The sequence below is a fragment of the Ochotona curzoniae genome, unplaced genomic scaffold (assembly GCF_017591425.1).
Source record: "Ochotona curzoniae isolate NIBS_2020 unplaced genomic scaffold, NIBS_Ocur_1.0 contig_3432, whole genome shotgun sequence".
In the NCBI taxonomy this organism is placed as follows: domain Eukaryota; kingdom Metazoa; phylum Chordata; class Mammalia; order Lagomorpha; family Ochotonidae; genus Ochotona; species Ochotona curzoniae.
The window spans coordinates 19,877,519-19,896,951 of record NW_024465859.1 but is presented as its reverse complement, the minus strand read 5'-3'; the positions used below and the strand labels follow the sequence as shown (position 1 = coordinate 19,896,951).

General features: G+C 45.7%; 1 protein-coding gene across 1 annotated transcript in view; it reads right to left on the bottom strand.

Annotated features, from left to right (window-relative positions):
• EXT2 (exostosin glycosyltransferase 2) overlaps positions 1-19,433 on the bottom strand; it is a 145,164-nt gene that overhangs the window by 22,549 nt on the left and 103,182 nt on the right. The window contains exon 10 of the mRNA XM_040980143.1: positions 17,155-17,321. Within this exon, the coding sequence (XP_040836077.1) occupies positions 17,155-17,321 (167 nt within the window). The remainder of the gene's footprint in view (positions 1-17,154; positions 17,322-19,433) is intronic.

Genomic DNA, 19,433 nt, shown 5'->3' with positions numbered 1-19,433 from the left:
GATCTCCCCTGCTGTCTCTCAAGGTGCAATCAGCAGGAAGCTGGAACGGAAGCAGTGCCAGGAGTCTGATATGGGATGCAGCCACCCTAAGTGGCAGGTCCATGGCTGTGCCCCACAATGCCCGGCTCCTGAATAGCTTTGCTGGTGCTGATTTGCTACTGGTAAGTCTTCCTCAGTGGAAAGCCTGTCGGTGTGCTCTGGCTACTTCTAATTGTTCTTTACTACTGAGGGCACTTCACAAAGTTCACGGGAATGGAATTAAAATATACGTTTAAATTTTGGTTCAAAATTTGAAGATCATACGTGGTTTCGCATTACACACATTTTTCCATGACCTTTCTGAAGACTCCTAGTATAATCTGGATGTTAAGGCCTGTGTTGGATGTGTGAATTGCAAATATTTTCTCCGAGTCTTTGGCTTGTCTTTTGTAAAACAGGTTTGTAATTTTGATAAGGTCAAATTCACAAATTTCTCCTTTTATGGGTCATGCTTCTGGATGTCAAATTTAAAAATACTGCCTACTCCTGGGTCCTTTCTCCCTAAAAGTTGTATGGCTTTATGTTTTATGTTAAAGCCTGTGATCCACTTTCAATGGAGCCTTATATGAGGTATGAAGTTTAGGTCAAGGTTAAGTTTTTTGCTCTTGGATGTCCAATTTCTCAGCATCAATTTTTTCCTCCCCAGAAGTCTGCTCTTCCTCCACAGAATTACATTAGCATTTTTTGTTTCCTCAAATTTTAAGGGACTGTCTCATACCCCTGGGACCGAGTGCAGAGACAAAGCAAAAAGCAAGTCCCAAAGTCCTTGTAATTCAGAAAAGCTGATGGCACATGTTTAAAAAAACTACACAGCAAGCTGGAACACAGGCAAAAGAACAAAAGGAATGAAAGGGATGGAAACATCTCTGGGTTGGGGTGGGAAGCAGGGAATAAGAAGAAAAAAAAAAACTTCAAGGATTTTGCTTCAGAGGAAGAAAAGTAAGTTAAATCACAATGTTAGCAATGATGTCCATTGTTTCTAATCAAATAAACAATTACTATGAAACTATTCTTTGTTACCTACTTAGCAGGCCAGCAAAGAGCAGATCCTCTTTCACTAAACACAAAACATGGAACCATTTTTAATGTTCAACAGTTCCTTAGGATTCAATTTACAGGAAGTGCATTTACAAATAAACTCAATGTCCAAATACCTTCAATTCACCTAGTGCTGGTTGGTGGAGCATCCATCATGTGCAAGCACTTAGGCATGGAGCAGTGAACTGGGCAGATACAATCCAACACTTAAGTAGAGTTTTTCAACAAAGGCCCAAACCTCTGCTGTGGTTGTTCTTAGTGGCACCAGCGTGCCTGTCCTTCCTCTCCAGGAGCAGAGTGTCAGCCTGGGACCACCACCTCCGTCCAACCCTTCCAATCTCCAGCCCCACCCGAAGGCTGGTTGGAACTTAGAAACCTTACTTTTAAAGGCTGCCAGCTTTTGATCTAAACCAGCCAACAGACAGTAGCAAACAGACTGCAATCATGATTAATGGGAGCCCTAGGCATCAATTTTCAAGCACCAAAAAATAAACACGATCTGAGAGGTGAGCTGTAAAATCATGCTGACTCCTTCATCTTGCTTTCTAGAAAGCACTTTGCAGCTGGGACATCTCTGAGTCAAAGACCACTCTCACTTTTTCAACGTTATTTTTTCCTTTGTGTTCTCCTCAGATGGGGAATCACTGTGTCCAATGCAACAGCAATCCCCACTGCTGCTTCAGGCTTACAGTTTTCAAGTGTTGTGCAATTTCCTAACAAATGATGTGGCTTCACACTTGGAAGTTCCTCTGAAAGCTACAGGCACTGGCCCCTGACGGAGCTGGTGGGGACAGGGCCAGGTTGCTGTTGTGGCCTGTGCCCCTGGCCTTGAGTCACATCCTATACAACCACATGTGTCCTCGAGGGCATCTCTACCCTAATCAAGGTACAGAAGAATCTCAGGATGACAAAAGGTCTGTTTTCTAAGTTACGGGGTAGAGTCTGAAGCAGCCAGGGTTTCCTGGGACTCATCCCAAGGAGAAAGCAGGTAGCTTCTGGTGCAATCAGCCCTGGACATGTGGATGCCTTCGGGGTGGCAGAGTGCTGCAGATATGGCCTGTCAGCAGGCGGGGGTGGGGTGGGGTGCACGTGTTCTCTATGCCATCAAATGCTGATGCACCTTTTTGAAAGCAACCACCCCATATCATGAGTGCTGGTTCTTAAGGAACTGAGATACAAACCCAAGAGAGCTTGGCAGCACTTAGACAAGGGGAAGGCCAGGCTAGGTGAGACGCTGGCAAGAGCCCATCGGGCTGGCTCCAGGAGGGCTTGGGGCAAGGGTCTCTTTCCTCCTTGGTGCTGTATAGCAGGTAGTAGGCTCCTGCTCAATGCATGAAGATGTTACCCAAATCCACCTGCATTATGTGGGTTGGGAGTGTGGAGAAAGAGCTACTGGTGATGGGGAGATGGATGCATGAGCCATCCTTTCGGGGACAGGGAGCTCTGGGCCTGCATTCGGCATCCTGTTAATAGTTGGGTAACCAAATTCTGAACTTGCTGTTTGAACTGGCTCAGTGGGGAAGAAAAAAGTGGCACTCCACTTGAATTCCCATTTGGGTGCTTTTGCAAACGATCAGATAGTATTGCAATGTTTGGCACACATATTCAATTTCCTTCCCTTAATATTTGTTTGACTTCTTCTCCATGGGGACAGGGTGCTTCAGAAAGGCTCGGAGAGGTCAGGCTTCCTGGCGCTGTCTCTCAGCACCTCCACAGCCTCTGGCCCGCTGCACAGGCTCTTCTCTCAGCAGCACTGGCGGTGGCAGCGGCACACGTGTGCTCTCCCCTCCCCACCAAGTCTCGGGAGGTGTAAATCAATGCAAGGTGGAGCTAGGCAAGGCCAGACAGAGACCCTGTTCTCCTGCGGACTGAAAACAAGGAGCCCAAATGTTGTGGAAAACACTCCAGGGCACGACTCATCTCAGGGCATGGTCTTCTGTGTCTCAAGGAAGTTCTGACTGTGCCTTATTGGGGGAACACTCCCAGCCGAAGACAGTGATGGCTAAGACAGTCACTCTTTGATACTTAACCGACAGCTAGACAGATATCCTCTCCACACTGTAATGATACCATCATGGCCAGGGTCAGGAAAGTACCCAAAGAAACTGCCAGTCACTTACTCCCCAAACCCAAAGAGGACATAACAGCACTCAACTCCTTTGGCGGGTTCACCACAATGCCCAAGAAACGTAAGTGCTCAAAAAGCTCAGCTACAGCAAAATGGATGGGGCTCCAGGGTCATGTTCTAGTGTCAGATCCACACAAAACTGGCCCTGCTCAGCTTTGGGAAAGGTGGCTGTGTGCATCCCACAAATCAGCAGCTGGGGCATGGCACCAGCTGCTGGACTGACTCCCAGACCTCCTGTTACAGCCCACACCAGGTAAGAGAAACAAATTCAGGAGCTTATTTGGAGTCTCCCACCTGAATACAGGGGCCCAACTGCTTTGGCTGTGGCTGTCCCCTGCTGCTTTTCAGGAACACTAGCAGGGAGCTAGATCGGAAATGGAGCAGCTGGGACTTGAACCTGTACCCATGTGGGCTGCCAGCATCATAACTCTATCCCACTGTGTTACCACATTGGCTGTTGCATGGCATCTCTACTGCCTACCTATCACCTGGAACTTTCCAATTGGCCTCTGAGCTTGTGTATGAGCTGGCCCTCTTACCTAACCAATCCCGTGTCCACTATTAACTGAAGCAAAACAGCCACTCGAGTTCTCTGTCTCTGCTTGAGGTTCTTATTCTACTCCAGACACCAAGCCGCCAACATCAGAAGACCAAGACTCTCCTATGGTCCTTATGAAACAAACAAGGGGGCACCCCTACTGCTCTGCTGCCTTGCCTTGATTATTTGTGAACATATACCTGCTATGACCTTGGGACATTCTGAACAAATTAATATGAATACATTCTCACCACCTATTAGCACTCACTCACCCACAGGAACGCTGGCTGTGCGTGGAGAGCATCGAGTGAACTGCACGCCTCACGGCTCTTGGCCGCTCTGGGCAGACTCCCACGCCCACCGGAAGTACTCACTTTATCATGGGGACTATCGGCCAAGAGTGTTCCACATCTCTCAGGTGAAAAGTGTTCAACACTTAAGTGCTACTAATAATTTTTATGGCTGGAAATGTGGATCAAAGTATGAAGGGAAAAATAAATCCACGGCTTCATACATCCAGCCAAGTCTCCACGGCTCATTTTCCACCATATGTTTTAAACCGTCTCTCCTGAGGGTGGGGGAGAGGAGAATAAGTGGCTTTTTATTTCCCAGTTCTTTAGGTCCTAAATAAAGCAGACAAACTTAGAAAAAAAGAAAGAAAGATATCCAACATTGGAGTAACACTAGACGCTGCTACTGTTCCCCCAGGAACCCCTTGCAAACGAGAACCAAGAACTCAATAGATACTTCCCTGGTAAAACACACAAACAGATAAATAAATTCTCCCGCGCCGAGAAGAAAGCCCACATCTGGTAGCTCACCAGGGCTTGTCAAACAAGCCAGAGGCAGGCGGGGCCAGGGAGAAGCAGGCCTAGCTCCCAATCTGGGGCTGGATGTGCATTCATGTGCATTTCCCGAAGCCACGCGCCTTTCTCACAGGGCGAGCAACCCCTGTGTCTCCTGCCCATGAAGTAAATAACGATGCACAGCACGGCGTCTGGGTGCCCGTGGGCTCCAGCCACAGATACTGGAGGAAGAAAGCCCTTTCCTCTGCGGTGTGGCCTTGCATTGCCAAGAACTTGCCACAGTGGATGTTTTGGGGTACCAGTTAACCTTTCAGTGATGGACCAGGAGGTGCCAGGATCCCTTCTAAGGGCCTGTGCTCTTATGGCCCTGTGTTACTCCTCCCTGCTTTTTAAAATATTTATTTATTTCTATTTGAGAGGCAGGTTTTATGGAGGGAGAAGAAACAAAGAGAGAAATCTTTCATCTGCTGGCTCACTCCTAAATGCCCGCAACAGTCAGAGCTGAGCTGATCCAAAGCCAGGAGCCAGAAGTTTCTTCCAGGTCTCCCATATTGAGCTAGGGACCCAAGGATTTGAACTACACTCTATTGTTTTCCCATACCATCAACAGGCAGCTGAATTGGCAGTGGGGCAGCCAGGACTTGAACAAACACCAATATGGGATACTGGCACTGCAGGCGGAGGCTTAGTACGCTATGCCAGAACAATGCTCGTCTCTCCCTGCTCTTCCCTCATTCCTGTTCCTTTTACACAGAGCCTTCCAGTTGGGTGCCATGAAGGGGTCAAAGGCAGGTGGGGATCTGACTCTCTGAGCCTGTCAGCAGTGAGGCCGGGGTGAGCCTCAGAGGGGGTAAAACAGTCCTGACCACAAGCTCCAGAGGGCACAGCCAGCATCACCTGTATGTGCTATGGTATTCACAAAGGCTGGGCAAGGCCTGTGGTGGCTCTAATGACTTCTGCCTGGAAAAGGATTCTAGGACTCACTGTCAACATCCAAGCAGTTCTCCCAGCACCGGTGACCTTGACATGGCTTACACTTGTAGCTTAGGAAGTATGTGGTGCAAGAGCTGGCCTTTCCTGTAAGCTCTGGGCCCCTTCTGCATGCTGTCATCTGATGTTTCTAAACCCATCTGTGAATCCATTCTTCTGACTGTGCCACAACACGGCCTTAAAGCTGTCCTTACATGTGTGGAAATCACGCAGGTCACATTAAGAAATGAATCTATACACATTGTGTTTATGAATAGGTACCGTCAGCATCATGAACAGAACCAGCTCTGGTCACTATATTCTGCTGTGGCTTCCTCCACTAAGAGGAGTTCCGTACTCTGCTGTCAACCTCTAATACGCAGATGGCCACAGCTGCCAAGGACCTGGGCTGCTCACGTTCGTGATCCTCATGCATTTCATAAGAAAGTGAAGGCAGCTGCTGCTTTTTATGCACAGCAGTGTTTGTCCCTCACCCCTTTCACGAAATCACACCTTGCACGCTTGTCCTGAGAACTGTGACACCAGCAAGAGTTTCAGGAAGTCATGTGGTCCATTCCATCTCCAGGCAGGACTAGTAAACCACTCTAGAAGCAAGACGATGGCTGGCTTCCCTTTGATGAAAAATTCCCCAATGGGAGACTTCCCTGTTTCTCCTGATGTCTCTAAAAATTCTTTGGAACCACAATAAACAGTTTCTTTCATCGCTGGTCTTTGATTCTCACATAATAAACACCGTGTTTAGACATTTAAAAAGTTTAAACTAGCATAATGTGTTTAACTATTGCAGAAATGATAATGGCTATGGGGGAAGAAAAGAAACAAAGATGCTTTTCTCAGAGGAAAGATAAACAGGGGAATGTTTGGATTATGTGAACATTCAAAGTGTTGCAATGATTTCTCGCCCAATGGATGGGAAGGTTGCCCGGGTTTGCCTCCCCACACTGGCTCCTGCTCCCTGCTGCCTGCTGCTGTAGACCCCAGGAGGCAGCAGTGATGGCTCAGACAGGTGAGTTCCTGCAACCCTGCAGGAGACTTGGACTGAATTCCTAGTTCTGGGCTCCAGTTCCAGCCTTTGCAGGCATTTGGGTAGCCAATAGGCACGCTCAACCACGCTCTCTCTGCCCTGCTTCTCAAATAAGAAGAGTTAAAGGTGCTAAGGTAGCTAACCCCACCTAATGGATTGAGGCATTAAATCCACACCTGCAGAATATGTTGAATATGTTCTCCTCTTAGGCATATAGAATTTCCAAAATATGCCTTTTACTGAGCCATAAGATTCAACTATTCACAATAATGAGATCATGTAGAGTATGTTTTCTGCTCGCAGTAGAATAAAGCCAGAAATCAAAAAGAAACAGATGGACTACTTTGATAAACGTAATGCATTTTTATACGATTATAGGTCAAGGAAGATAAGATAACAGAAATTACAAATTATTCTGAACTTAAGGATAGTAAAAACACGACAGATCACAACTCAGGCATGAGTAAAGAATACTAATTAAAAAGTACAGCTTTAAATGGCTATTAGGAAAATAAATATAGGAATCAATGATTTAGGCTATCAAGTCACAAGACTAGGAAAAGTTTAGCGACTCATGCAAATCAAGGAGTGAGTTAAGAACGGCAGTATTAGCTGAAGTGCAAAACAGACATGCAAGAAGAAAGCCAGGAAAACCCAAAGTTGTGTCTTAGAGAAGACTGTGGCATTGATAAACCTTTAACAAGACTGATCAAGGCAGAGAACAAGCAAACATTTCCAAAAGCAGGATGAGAATGAGCACACCACTGCAAAACCCAAGAGGCTTTAAAACCACGGCAGGGTTTCATGAATGATTCTATACCAGCATATTCTACAGTTTGGAAACACTGAATGAGTCATTGAAAAACACAACCTATCAAAACTGATGCAGGAAGGCATGGAGAGTCTTAATAACACCAGAGGCATTACCGAGTCATCGGTCAGTAAGCAAGGGAGCTAGCTGGCCGAGGACTAAGCACATGGAATGGGAGAAGGTGGAGCAAGTTCTAAAACCCAACAACGGGAACAGAGAACTTGGCAGCTGCACATGCTTTCTTCTTTATGCACGTTTGCACATAAAAGCCAATTTATTTTCCTCTTTCTCCTAATTTGTATATATATTAAAAAAAAGATTTATTCATTATTTGAAAAGCAGAGTTATATAAGGAGACAGATAAAGCAATTTGCCCACTGGCTGACTCCTCAAATGGCAGCAAGAAAAATCAAGAGCCTGGAATTTCATTTGGGTCTCCCATGGGCATCAGGGACCAAGTATCCTCCATTGCTTTCCAGGGCAGATTAGCTGGGAGCTGGAGTGCAAGTGGAACAGCAGGAGTGAACCTGGAATGCCAACATCATAGCATCATAGGCAAGCAGCGGTTTAATGCACCGGGCCACACTGCTGGCCCTGATTTCTGTTTGCAACACTAAGAATTGCTGTAATTTATTCTTACCATGACTCTCAGGTGTTCATGGTTTCATCAGCTTCTTGAGTCTGTGAGATTGTTTTTTTGTCAAATTTTGGATGTCTCCAATCCTCTTTTAAAAAATATTTTATCCACCCTTATATTCTTTCTTTTTCTGAAACTGGAATATCATGTTTTCTGTGATTGTGCCACTAGGTTCCTGTGGCTCTTTTCACTTTTTTTAAAAATCTATTTTCTTCTTGTTGTTCATCCTGGGTGATTCTTACTCATTTGTCCTCAAGTTCACCAATTCTTTCCCATCATCTCCATTCTGATTCTCAGCCCACCCAGTTAGTTTTCAATTTGTGGTATCATAAAAATTTCCACTCTGTTTGTTGAGAGTTTTCCCAACTGTTTCAACACAATCACATATAAGATTTTCTTTGGGTACTAATTGTTCTACAATCTGTCTCAGAAAATTCCAACCTCTGTGTCGCTGTGGTGTTGGCTCTTGTTAGTTACCTTTTCCCACTGAAGTGGCAGCTCTCTTGCTTTCTGCTGTAAGCAATTTTGGAGCACTGCAGAAGCTGTTGGAAGATGCTGGTTTCCACTTTAGTTTCCTATGTTAGCAAGCAGTGCAGGTCCAGAATGCATGACCTGGCTGTGTACTGATCGTCCAATTGCCTTTTCAAGTTTTGCAGTGTTACTCTGGTCTGCACAAATGTTTGCTACCCAGAGGCCTGGGCATGGCCCCACCCATTACTGTCATGGATTCCAGTCAGTTCAAAGTCTAGGCGTCCTGAGACAGTAGGGGAGGAGAGGCTGGGGACCGCACACAGATTTCAGACTCCCTTTCCCAGTTCCCTCCCTCTACTCTCCAGGTGGGAAGGGTTGGGAGCTGCCTCTGTGGCCTGTGCAAGCCAAGTACAGGCTGGAGATGGCGACTGGACACTTCCCTACAGCCTCCTGGCTGACATCTACCTCGGGCAGCGCAGGAATGGCTCCACCAAGCGGAGTGTGTGTACATGTGCATATGCATGCTGACCTGTCTCCTAGCATTGTATTGTCGGGGTGGCAGGTGGGTTCTGCCTGACCACAGTGCAGTTAGCAAGAGTGTGATTTCTGAGCACCTGGTGCAGTAGCCTAATGGCTAAAGTCCTTGCCTTGCACGCGCTGGGATCTCATATGGGTGCTAGCTTTAATCAGCCCTGCTTCCCATCCAGTTACCTGCTTGTGCTCTGGGAAAACAGTCAAGGAAGGCCCAAGGCCTTAGGACCCTGCACCGAGATCCCGAAGAAGCTCTTGGCTCCTGGCTTCAGATCGGCTCTGCTCTGGCCATTGTGGCCAACTGGGGCTGTAAATCAGCAGATGAAAGATCTTCCTCTCTGTCTCTCCTCCTCTCTGTATATCTGACTTAATAATAATAATAATAATAATAATAATAATAATAATAATAAAGTATGGTTTCTGTAAGTAGAGCTGCTAGACTCGCAAAGGCCGTATCCATTGGCCACTCCTCTCCCAGAGAGAGAAAGTGGGACTTTCTTCTTCTCTTAAATCTGTACCTATTAAGGTTAGTCTTATCTGGCTTCTCCAGCACCAAAGCTTGGATCCACAAGGAGGGGTGGAGGGGAGAAGAAAAGAAAATAAAGAAATATTCTTTTTTCCTTTCCTCCCTCTCCTTTCTCTTTTTAAAGGTTTATTTATTTATTTATTTATGTGATAGGTAGGGAGAGAGAGAGGAAGGAGGAGATGGAGAGACATCCCATCCACTGGCTTACTCCTGGCTGTTGCAGCCAGGAGCCTGGAACATTTTAGGGGTCCCCCAGGGGGACCCTGTTGTGTCAGCAGAAAGCTGAGCCAGAAGTAGAACCAGGACTTGAGCAGAAACTCTGCCACAGAAGGTGAGCGTCATAAGCAACGGCCTAATTTGCTGCACCCCAACACCTCCCATGCCCAAGTATGTTATCTAGGGCTTCTAGTTATAATTAGCAAGGGCACAATGGAATGTGCTTATCCAGTCTTATCCAGAAGGTGAATTGAAGTCACAAAAATACTCAAGTGATCTGTGGCTAAATTAAAGAGTACCAATTGTGCAGGGCTTGACACTATGACCACCAGGACCTTTCCGGGGAGAGGGAATGAGAGCGCTGTATTTGCATAAAGAATAGCGGCAGCCTGGTAGGAAGGCATAACGATCCTGTGTGGAAGGCGGTGGATGGATGCTGAGGGGCCAGTGATTGGACGGTGGGGCCGGAACCTCTAATCCTAAATTCTGTGTCCTGATGCTACATCTGAGATTTTGAAGTAAGTTTCCACCTTTGCTGAGTGGTTTCCTGCTGGGCTCTGTCAAAGGGGAACTCTCCAGAGTGACAGGGAAACCAGGACCTGGAGAAGGGATTAATTCTGGCTTCCCTTGTTGCAGCCTGGGTGGCACTGAGGTCCAGCCGCAGCAGGTGATCCTAACCTCCTTCACCAGACCAGCCTCAGCTAGTCCCCTCAGAGGAGGGTCCTGGGGGGCAGCCAGTGGCTCCCTGTTGGACATCTAAAGCTCATCCACTGCCGTGGGCCCCTTCTATAACGTTCTAAGAACCCCAAGCCTTTCCCTCCTTTCCTTTGTTCCTCTGGTCTTTGGGGTGGTGGGTGGTTCTTGGGGTTATTATCTTCTTGTCCTTTTAGCCCCCTCCCTTACATTTTCAGCATGTGGGAAGGGCTAAAAGGGAGGAAGGGGGCACTTCACGAAGCAGGAAGTCAAAGAGTGATTCAGCACTCAGCTCACTCTACAACTCCTGTTCATAGGCGTCCTGTTACAGCTTCCTCAATCCTTGCTGAGGGAGCCCTTTCCAATGACCTGAGGGCCTCCACCCCAGGACACAGCTCCTCAAGGTCCCACTGTTTTCCAAACTGACAACCTCAGGACCAAGTTTCCGACATACTACCAGCTGGAGGACACTGACTGTACAGACTAGATGCAATCCTACTGGCCCAATTTTTCTTTTGTTACTCTATGTCTTCCTTCGTGAAGTGGCCACTTAAACATTTTTATCCATTTTTTATTGGATTATTTTCTTATCATTGAGTTGTGGGAGTTCTTATAAAGATTTATTTTTTTTTTTTATTATTTTTTCATTGGAAAGGCGGATATACAGAGAGAGGAGAGACAGAGAGGAAGATCTTCCGTCCGATGATTCACTCCCCAAGTGAGCGCAACGGGCCGATACTATGCCGATCCGAAGCCAGGAGCCTCTTCCGGGTCTCCCACATGGGTGCAGGTTCCCAAAGCCTTTGGGCCGTCCTCGACTGCCTTCCCAGGCCACAGGCAGGGAGCTGGAAGGGAAGCGGGGCTGCCGGGATTAGAACCGGCGCCCATATGGGATCCCGGGCGTGCTAGGCGAGGACCTTTAACCACTTGCGCCACCGCGCCGGGCCCGAGTTGTGGGAGTTCTTAAAAATATTCTACATACAAGATGCAATGGCTTCTGAACTCAGGCAAAATTTCAAATCTAAAGTCAGAGCTAGTATTACTACGCGGGTGGCAACTTAATCCAAATACTGTGGTTAGGAGTTAAGTTTATGGGGAGTTGCTTGGGGCATTGGGATGTGCCTTCAGAAGATGACACACGGGGCTGGTTACAAAAGCTGACAAGGACTCAGCCTCTTTGCTTCCTGATTCCCTAGTGACTTCAGATGCCAACTTCAGGGGACCACTTCTTGGAGCTGGATTTCATAAATGCAAGCTCTAAGTAACTTATCTCAGGCATTTTGTTGTAGTACTAAAAGCTAGCTAATAAATCAGACTTCCTTATATACAGATTTTTCAAATTGCTTTCCACAGTCTATGATTTGGTTTTTCAAGTGTTTTTTTTCCAAATGGTGCTCATTTTGATGAAGTCCAATTTACCCACTTTTTTTTTTCATTTACAAGTCATATGATTTGCATCCTAATTAAGAATTACTGTCTAGCTCAAGGACACTAAGGTTTTCTCCTGTGTTGTCTTCAAGAAGATTTATACTTTTAGTTCTTATATTTGGGACTAGGATCCATTTAGAGTTAAATTTTCTATACCTCAGAGGTGGGGGGGGTCATAATTTTCTTTAAACAATGGCTATCAATTTGTTCCCATACTATTTAGTGAAAAGATTGCTTTGTCTACATTGAACTGACGTGGCTGATACTTTAAAAAAAATTAACCATATCTAAGAGTTTTAAAGAGTTCATGGTTGGGGATGGGTGTTTGGAGTCCCAGTTAAGATACTCTTTGGGATGCCTGCTTCCCAGAGTTCCTGGATTCAGGGCCTAGTTCTGCTATCAATTTCAGCTTTCTGTCAGTGCAAACTGTGGGAGGCAGCAAATCCTGGCTCAAGTGCTTAAGTCTGCTGCCCACACAGGAGAGCTGGAGTTTCTGGCTCCTAGCTCCAGCATAACTGGGACCCCAGTCCTTGCGTGTATTTCCTAAGGCTCCTCCACTATCTTTTAACTCCATTTTCCATGAACTTTTTTTTTTTTAAAATATTTATTTTTATTGGAAAGGCGGACATACAGAGAGGAGGAGAGACAGAGAGGAAGATCTTCCATCTGTTCATTCATTCCCCAAGCAGCCTCAATGGCCAGAGCTGCGCCAATCTGAAGCCAGGAACCTGGAGCTTCTTCTGGGTCTTCCACATGTGTGCAGGGTCCCAAGGCTTTGGGCCATCCTTGACTGCTTTCCCAGGCCACAGGCAGGGAGCTGGATGGGAAGTGGAGCTGCCGGGATTAGAACTGGCACCCATATGGGATCCTGGCGCGTTCAAGGTGAGGACTTCAGCCGCTAGGCCATGCCACCAGGCCCCAGATATGTTGTATTTCTGTTACAGATTTAGAACTAGCTTGTCAGTCTCAATGGAAAAAGGCCTTCAGAGATTGGGACTGTGATTGAATCTACAGAATAATCAGGAGGGAATTCACGTGTTAATCACAGTAAACCTATGAATCCACAGGCACAGAATGTTTTTCCATGTATCATGTTGTCCTTCAATTTCTCTCTGCAACAAATGTTTCACTGAAATGTATCTACTACACATTTTGTTAAAATTTTCAACGGTATCCTTTTTATGCTAATACAAATATGGCTTCTTTTATAGTTTTAACAATTAACAGTAAACAATAAACTGAACCTTGAAAATGCGTGACTGATGTAATCTGACATGTGTGTGCATCAGTAAAGCTCTTACCCCAAGTAAGATAGCCACTCCCCGAGAGCTTCTCTGTGCCCTCTGTTACATTTCTTCTGAGTTGTATTCTACAGCTGTTTGGATATACCACAATTTGTTCATCTGTGGAAGTGCTGCTAGACATCGCTTTTTCCTTCAGTTTTTGGGTACTGAAACCCAAAGCTGCTAACAGCACCAGCGTGCAAGCATTCGTATAGCCGTCTTTACTTGTGTATGTTTTTATTTCTCTAGGTTAAATGTCCATAGGAAGAATGACTGGCTCAAATGGTAGACACATGGTTCGCATTTTAAACTGCAAACTTTCCAAAATGGTTGTATCCAGATTGCATCTCACAGCAAAGTGCAAGTGCACACGGGCCGAAATGAGCTGTTCTGCATCTTTCACTTGCCTGCCTACGATGGCGATTACTCACTCATCAACCACTATTCAGTGACTATTGAATGTAATGAACTGGATTAGGCTTGTACAGCAACAAATAAGACAGCCATGGCTTTTGGCCTACAGTGATTATATTTTATAAGAAAACAAGAAGACACTGCATAACATAGTTCATAATTAATTATTTGATTGCAAAAAGGTTCAACATGTTGTGAATCTAACCTAGATGAGACTTCTAGAGAACTTCTTTGAGATGGCAACAACTGTGCTGAGTGTCAAAGGATGTGAGGGAATCAACAAGATGGATATAACCCCAAGAGATCACGGTCAAAGTCACAAGGAAGTAGTTCTTGGTTTCAACACAACTCCCCTGAAGTACTTCTTCTTATTAACTAGTTAATTTATTTGTTCTATCAATTTGTTCCCAATGCCTACATTAAAAAGTAAGCTTAGGCTCTGGCATAGAAATGGGATTTTGAGGAATCATAATCTCTGTCTTCTTGGATCTAAACCAAACTAAGTGTCCTCTTCAGGAAAGAAATGTCCCCAAGAAACAGCAAAAGCAGCAGACAATCTTTCACACATCACAACAGAGCCATGAGTGGAATCATTAGTAATTCACAATAGTAGAAGCAGCCAAAATGGCATCTGGAGAGCACGTGACCTAACTATCCATCGCACGGAAAGTGCACTTAGCACTTCATATGTGGCAAGCACTATGTAATTTACTCCACGGCACATGATAAACTTGTGAAGTAGGTGGTCTTGCTACTTAAAAGTTGACAGAGTGACAAACAGAGAGCTCCTACTCACTGGTTCACTGTCCAAATGCCTTAAAGGCTGTGACTGACCAAGCTGAAGCCAGTAGTCAAAGATGCAATCTAGGGCTCCTACATAGGTGGCAGGGATCCAATTACTTGACCATCACTGCTGTTTCTTAGGGTCAGTATTAGTAGCAGGCTGGGTGCTGGAGCTTAGAATCAAACCAAATATGCTAACATGGGATGCGAGTATCTTAGTCATTAAGCCAAACATCCACTCTGTATCATTGGCATCTTATATGAAATAAACTAAAATCCAGAGATGTCAAACATCTCATCCATGGTCATAAACTGGTCAGTGAAGAAAGAGGAATTTTGGTTCAGAGCTATCCTAACTTATTAATAATACTTTACCAGTGGGCAAATAACACAACGATGGCTTTACTACTGCTTGCGAGGCTCAGTGATCTCTGGCTTGTGCATTCAGGGTCAGACCCTCAGGAAGGACAGCACAGTGTCAGAGAAACATGCATTTAAATCTCAACTGGGAGCTCTGTGAATTCAGGCAAACTGTCTACATAAGCTTTCTTAATTTTAGCACGAGATAGCAAAACCCACCTACTCATTTTGGCAATAGATCTGTGATGGGAACGTAGTATGTTGCTTAGTGAAGGTGGATGTCACTGTGTCTGGAGAAGACCCAGACCAGTGGAGATGGGTCTGTTCCTGATCTCGCTCCTCTAATGCGAAATTCTTCTTTGGGAGTAACATGGAACCTCACACTACCCACTGGTCATGCTTTAAAGGGCTGCGATTACGCTTACAAACACCCTCTTTCTTGCTGGGAACAAATACAAGACTGAAAAGGAACCCAGGTGTCAATGTTCATGAGACCTCAGTGTTTCAACTCAAGCTTAAAAAAACAAATTCCAGGAATACATGGAGTCCACCTTTCTTCATTAGATTTCCTTCAGACTACAGGAAGCCACTCACAAGGTAGCACCTATTTCTCTTGGCTGTATCATTGTGATTGTTCTATTTTTCCACCTTACTTGTGTCACAAACACAAAACACAACAGGCAAAGATTGAAGCCATCAGATGCAAGGAAGAGAAACAACTAGTTTTATAGCTAAGCTGGAGCAACGAGTCAGCCATTTGCCCTCCTAAACAATGACAGTTTAGTAAATATCATCCACAACCCTAGATGTGATGAGGTGAGACAGCTCTCAGAATGTACTCCAAGAAGACAAATGTCGGTTTAATGAGTTATTCCCCTTTCACTGGTCAGCAACAACATCAACCTTAGTATCACCCAACAAGCTATTCTATAACAATTTCTTTGCCATGCAAAGGGAGCCACATTAAAAATACCTGGGGTAGTTGATCGATTTGTTCTGTCCTCTGTCTTTTCATGGTTAGGGTTCTAAGTCCGGCAACTACCCCCAGCCATATGTTGGCAGTGAAAAACTGGGCAAACGGATACTCTAAGATGGACTATGTCAACCCGTGGATTCTTCAGCGACCTCATCGTGTTTAGAGTGGTGAGACTGGCAGGAATTCATAGCTGTTGAACTATCAAAACCACTTGAGCAAGACCCTAGGAGCATGCCCCTCATCAGGGACCTGGGATGGGTGGGTGACTGGGTGGGGCTTTTCCCTTTACCTCCCCCTTTACTGCAGATACAGGAAAAAAATGTGGAAATAATAGTCTTACCCACTTTCCTGTAGCCCTTGAACCTTTTTACCCTAATTAACTATGAAAAGATCGTCAAAAATAAAGAAAATAATGAGTAAAAACAAAAACAAAACAAAAACACTTGGGGTAAAACTGGAGCTTCTAAACTTTTGGTGGTGATTGTGGTGATGGAGTTGGTGTTACTCTTTCTTTATCCTTTAAAAGGCACTTCAATTTAAGGGGTTGAGAATGTGTGAGAGATACAGTTTCATTTAATACAATTTCATGATTTCTTAAGAATTGTGAATGCAGTAAATTCTGAGAAATTTCCATAAGATGGTTTCCTTTCTTCCTAAGGCAGACTGGCCCTGGGGTGGGGGTGGGGGAAGGACATGATTTCTCCACTCTACCCCATGCCTCTGATCCCGCCACTCCACCCGGTGTCATAGGCCCCTGCCTGTCGCCATCATGCTCGTGATGGTCAGCATGGTCATCTTCCTTGACGGGGCTCATCAATTCCTACTGCTTTTCACCAGGCCTGGGTTCTGGCACTTTCCCCTGGGGAGACCTTTCCTGGTCTCCGTACTTAACCCTTGAACCCAGCCTAATCCATCAGCCACATTGAATGAATGGTGAGAGAGATTGTTTCTCCCTGAAGACAGGCAGCCAGCCCCTCCACTTAAAACGCAGAGGGCGAGACGGAAAGCCATCAACAGGGCCTGCTTTCTGTTTGTCAGTGTCACCAGCCTCTGTGCTGACTGATGTTTTTATTGTTGCGCTGCCCAGCTGCTTGAGTTAGGGGGAAGTGCTGGTCAAGGAGACATCAATTAAGTGCCTGCTAAATGCTCTAGACGCTCTTTTGAAAATGTCTCCTGGGACTATCCCTGGGAGTTCCCCAAACCGGTGACCTGCACAATTATCATGGGACAGGGCTTCCCTAAGGCTTAAAAGAACAGCTCTATAACTAACTAACTCACTCTCTCTCTCTCTCTCTCTCTCTCACACACACACACACACACACACACACACACTTTGAACTCTACTGGGAGATTCCAGAAACCATGACTTTCCAGAAGAACATGGAAAACTCTGTTGTAAGAGACACAAACAGTGAGTGATAGGAGACATTACACATACCAATACGGTTTTAAGGCTCCTTACCTCATAACCGAACTGCAGCTCATCGGAAGTCAGCATAATGATGTCATCATCAATGGCCAGAACGGCTTCTGTCTCGATCTCATCGTAAGGGAAGAAGCGGTTACTCAGCTTGTTTTCAGCTGTCCTTACGACTTTCAATGGAACCCGAATTTTGGGCCAGAGAGAATCTGAAAAAACAAACAAAGAAAATAGGTATTTACTAGTTTCCCAATTCCTGTGAGCTGACGTGGGGAAGGCACTGTGTCACAAATTAGATGAAGTCAGCTGATGTTCCCAGCCCGTGTCACAGAGGCTCCACGGTGGAAATCTCACATTTTCATCAACACACACATACTCTCCCACCTCTCTATTGTTTTTTGTTGTTGTTGTTTTGTTTTTAAAGATTTATTTATTTTCATTGCAAAGTCAGATATACAGAAAGGAGGAGAGACAGAGCGGAAGATCTTCATCCGATGATTCACCCCAAGTAGCCTCAATGGCTTGTGCTGCACCAATCCAAAGCCAGGAACTTCCTCCAGGTCTCCCATGCTGGTGCAGTGTCCTAAGGCTTTGGGTCATCCGCAACTACTTTCCCAGGCCACAAGCAGTGAGCTGGATGGGAAGTGGGGCAGCTGGGATTAGAACCGGTGCCCATATGGGATCCTAAAGCGTTCAAGGTGAGGACTTTAGCAGCTCTCTACTGTTTTAAGCAGAAGGAATTAAGTGGTTTCAACTTCCCAGTGAGAGGCACGGAAGCAAAATGACTTGACCAAGGCCACAGTGACAGGAAGAGTCCCTATCACACTATTCTCAGGATCACAGTTTTGTTCTCAGAACACTACCACCTCTAGTCAATCCTGTGTGATTCGCTCAGGTTAGCACACCCTACCTACACCAGGGATACAGCTGGGGCTCGAGACACCACCCACTACCACAAACCCGCACAGTGCAAAGACGGACGGCCATCTGTGCTGCTAAACTGCGCATGCAAGGACATCTCATGGAATGAGTGTGCCTTTCCTCCAATCCTCTTAGTACAGGATTAACTGATAATATTTAAAATGCAGACAGTAACAGCCCAGCTGTCAATTAGTTTGTCCCGAAACATTTTATCTTCAGATTCCTTTTATGCTCTTAAAAATCATAAGTTCTGTTTATATGGGACACACACATACAGCATCATGATTTACTGTATCAGAAATGCCAATTGAGGGTATTTTTTTTAAAAAAGATTTATTTATTTTTATTGCAAAGTCAGATATATATAGAGAGGAGGAGAGACAGAAATATCTTCTGTCTGATAAATCACTCCCCCAAGTGACCACAGCAGCAGGTGCTGCGCCAATCTGAAGCTAGGAGCCTAGATCCTTTTCCGGGTCTCCCTTGTGGGTGCAGGGTCCCAAGGCTTTGGGCCATCCTTGGCTGCTTTTCCAGGCCACAAGCAGGGAACTGGATGGGAACTGGAGCTGCTGGGATTAGAACCGGCGCCCATATGAGATCCTGGCACGTTCAAGGTGAGGACTTCAGCCACTAGGCCATGGCGCCGGGCCCCAATTGAGGGTATTCTAAAGCATAGGAATCCACAAGCACACATTCATTCCATTAGCCATCGGAGTGATGATGTCATTGCATTTCACATGGCCTCTGGAAAATCCCAGTTTGTACTTGTAAGAGAACCAAAGAGAAATTGTGACTTAGGAATATTATGAAAAGAATTCCAACCACCAGGCTCTCTGAAAGCATCTCAAGGAAGTCCCTGGGGTCCGGCTTACTCTTCAGAAATGCTGTACTAGACTCTGGGTTGGAATTTGGGAACCACAATATAATGGAAAGTGCTAACTTTCTCTGTCTCTCCATAAATCAGTCTTTTCAATAAAAGCAAATAAATCCTAAAAAAAAAAAAGTGTGCCAGTTACCAACTCATGGCCTCTCTGCTTCAGATCCAGCCTTTCTTACCCTGCCGTGAAGTTGGCATGGTGTTGAGCCGTGCCTGTGGAGGAAGCTAGAGGGCCACTTGGGGGAGAGAACAGGAGGGTGTGGGCTGTTCTGGCAGAGGTGGACCTCTTTCATGGCTGGCTCCTGAAGTTCTTGGCCAGGAAGCAGGCAGAAAGTGGCACTCACCTCCTGCAAGCCTAAGAGGTATCTCTGGGGACGCTAGCCCTCAGGCTCTGAGTGCCCCAATCCTAGTGGATTTCCCAGCACCCCTGCAGGCAGTTTCCTAGTCATTTCTATAAATGCCCCCTCTGGCAGCTCAGCCAGCTCCCCTTCCAGGAAGTTCCAGGGACACTGCCCTGAAGTTC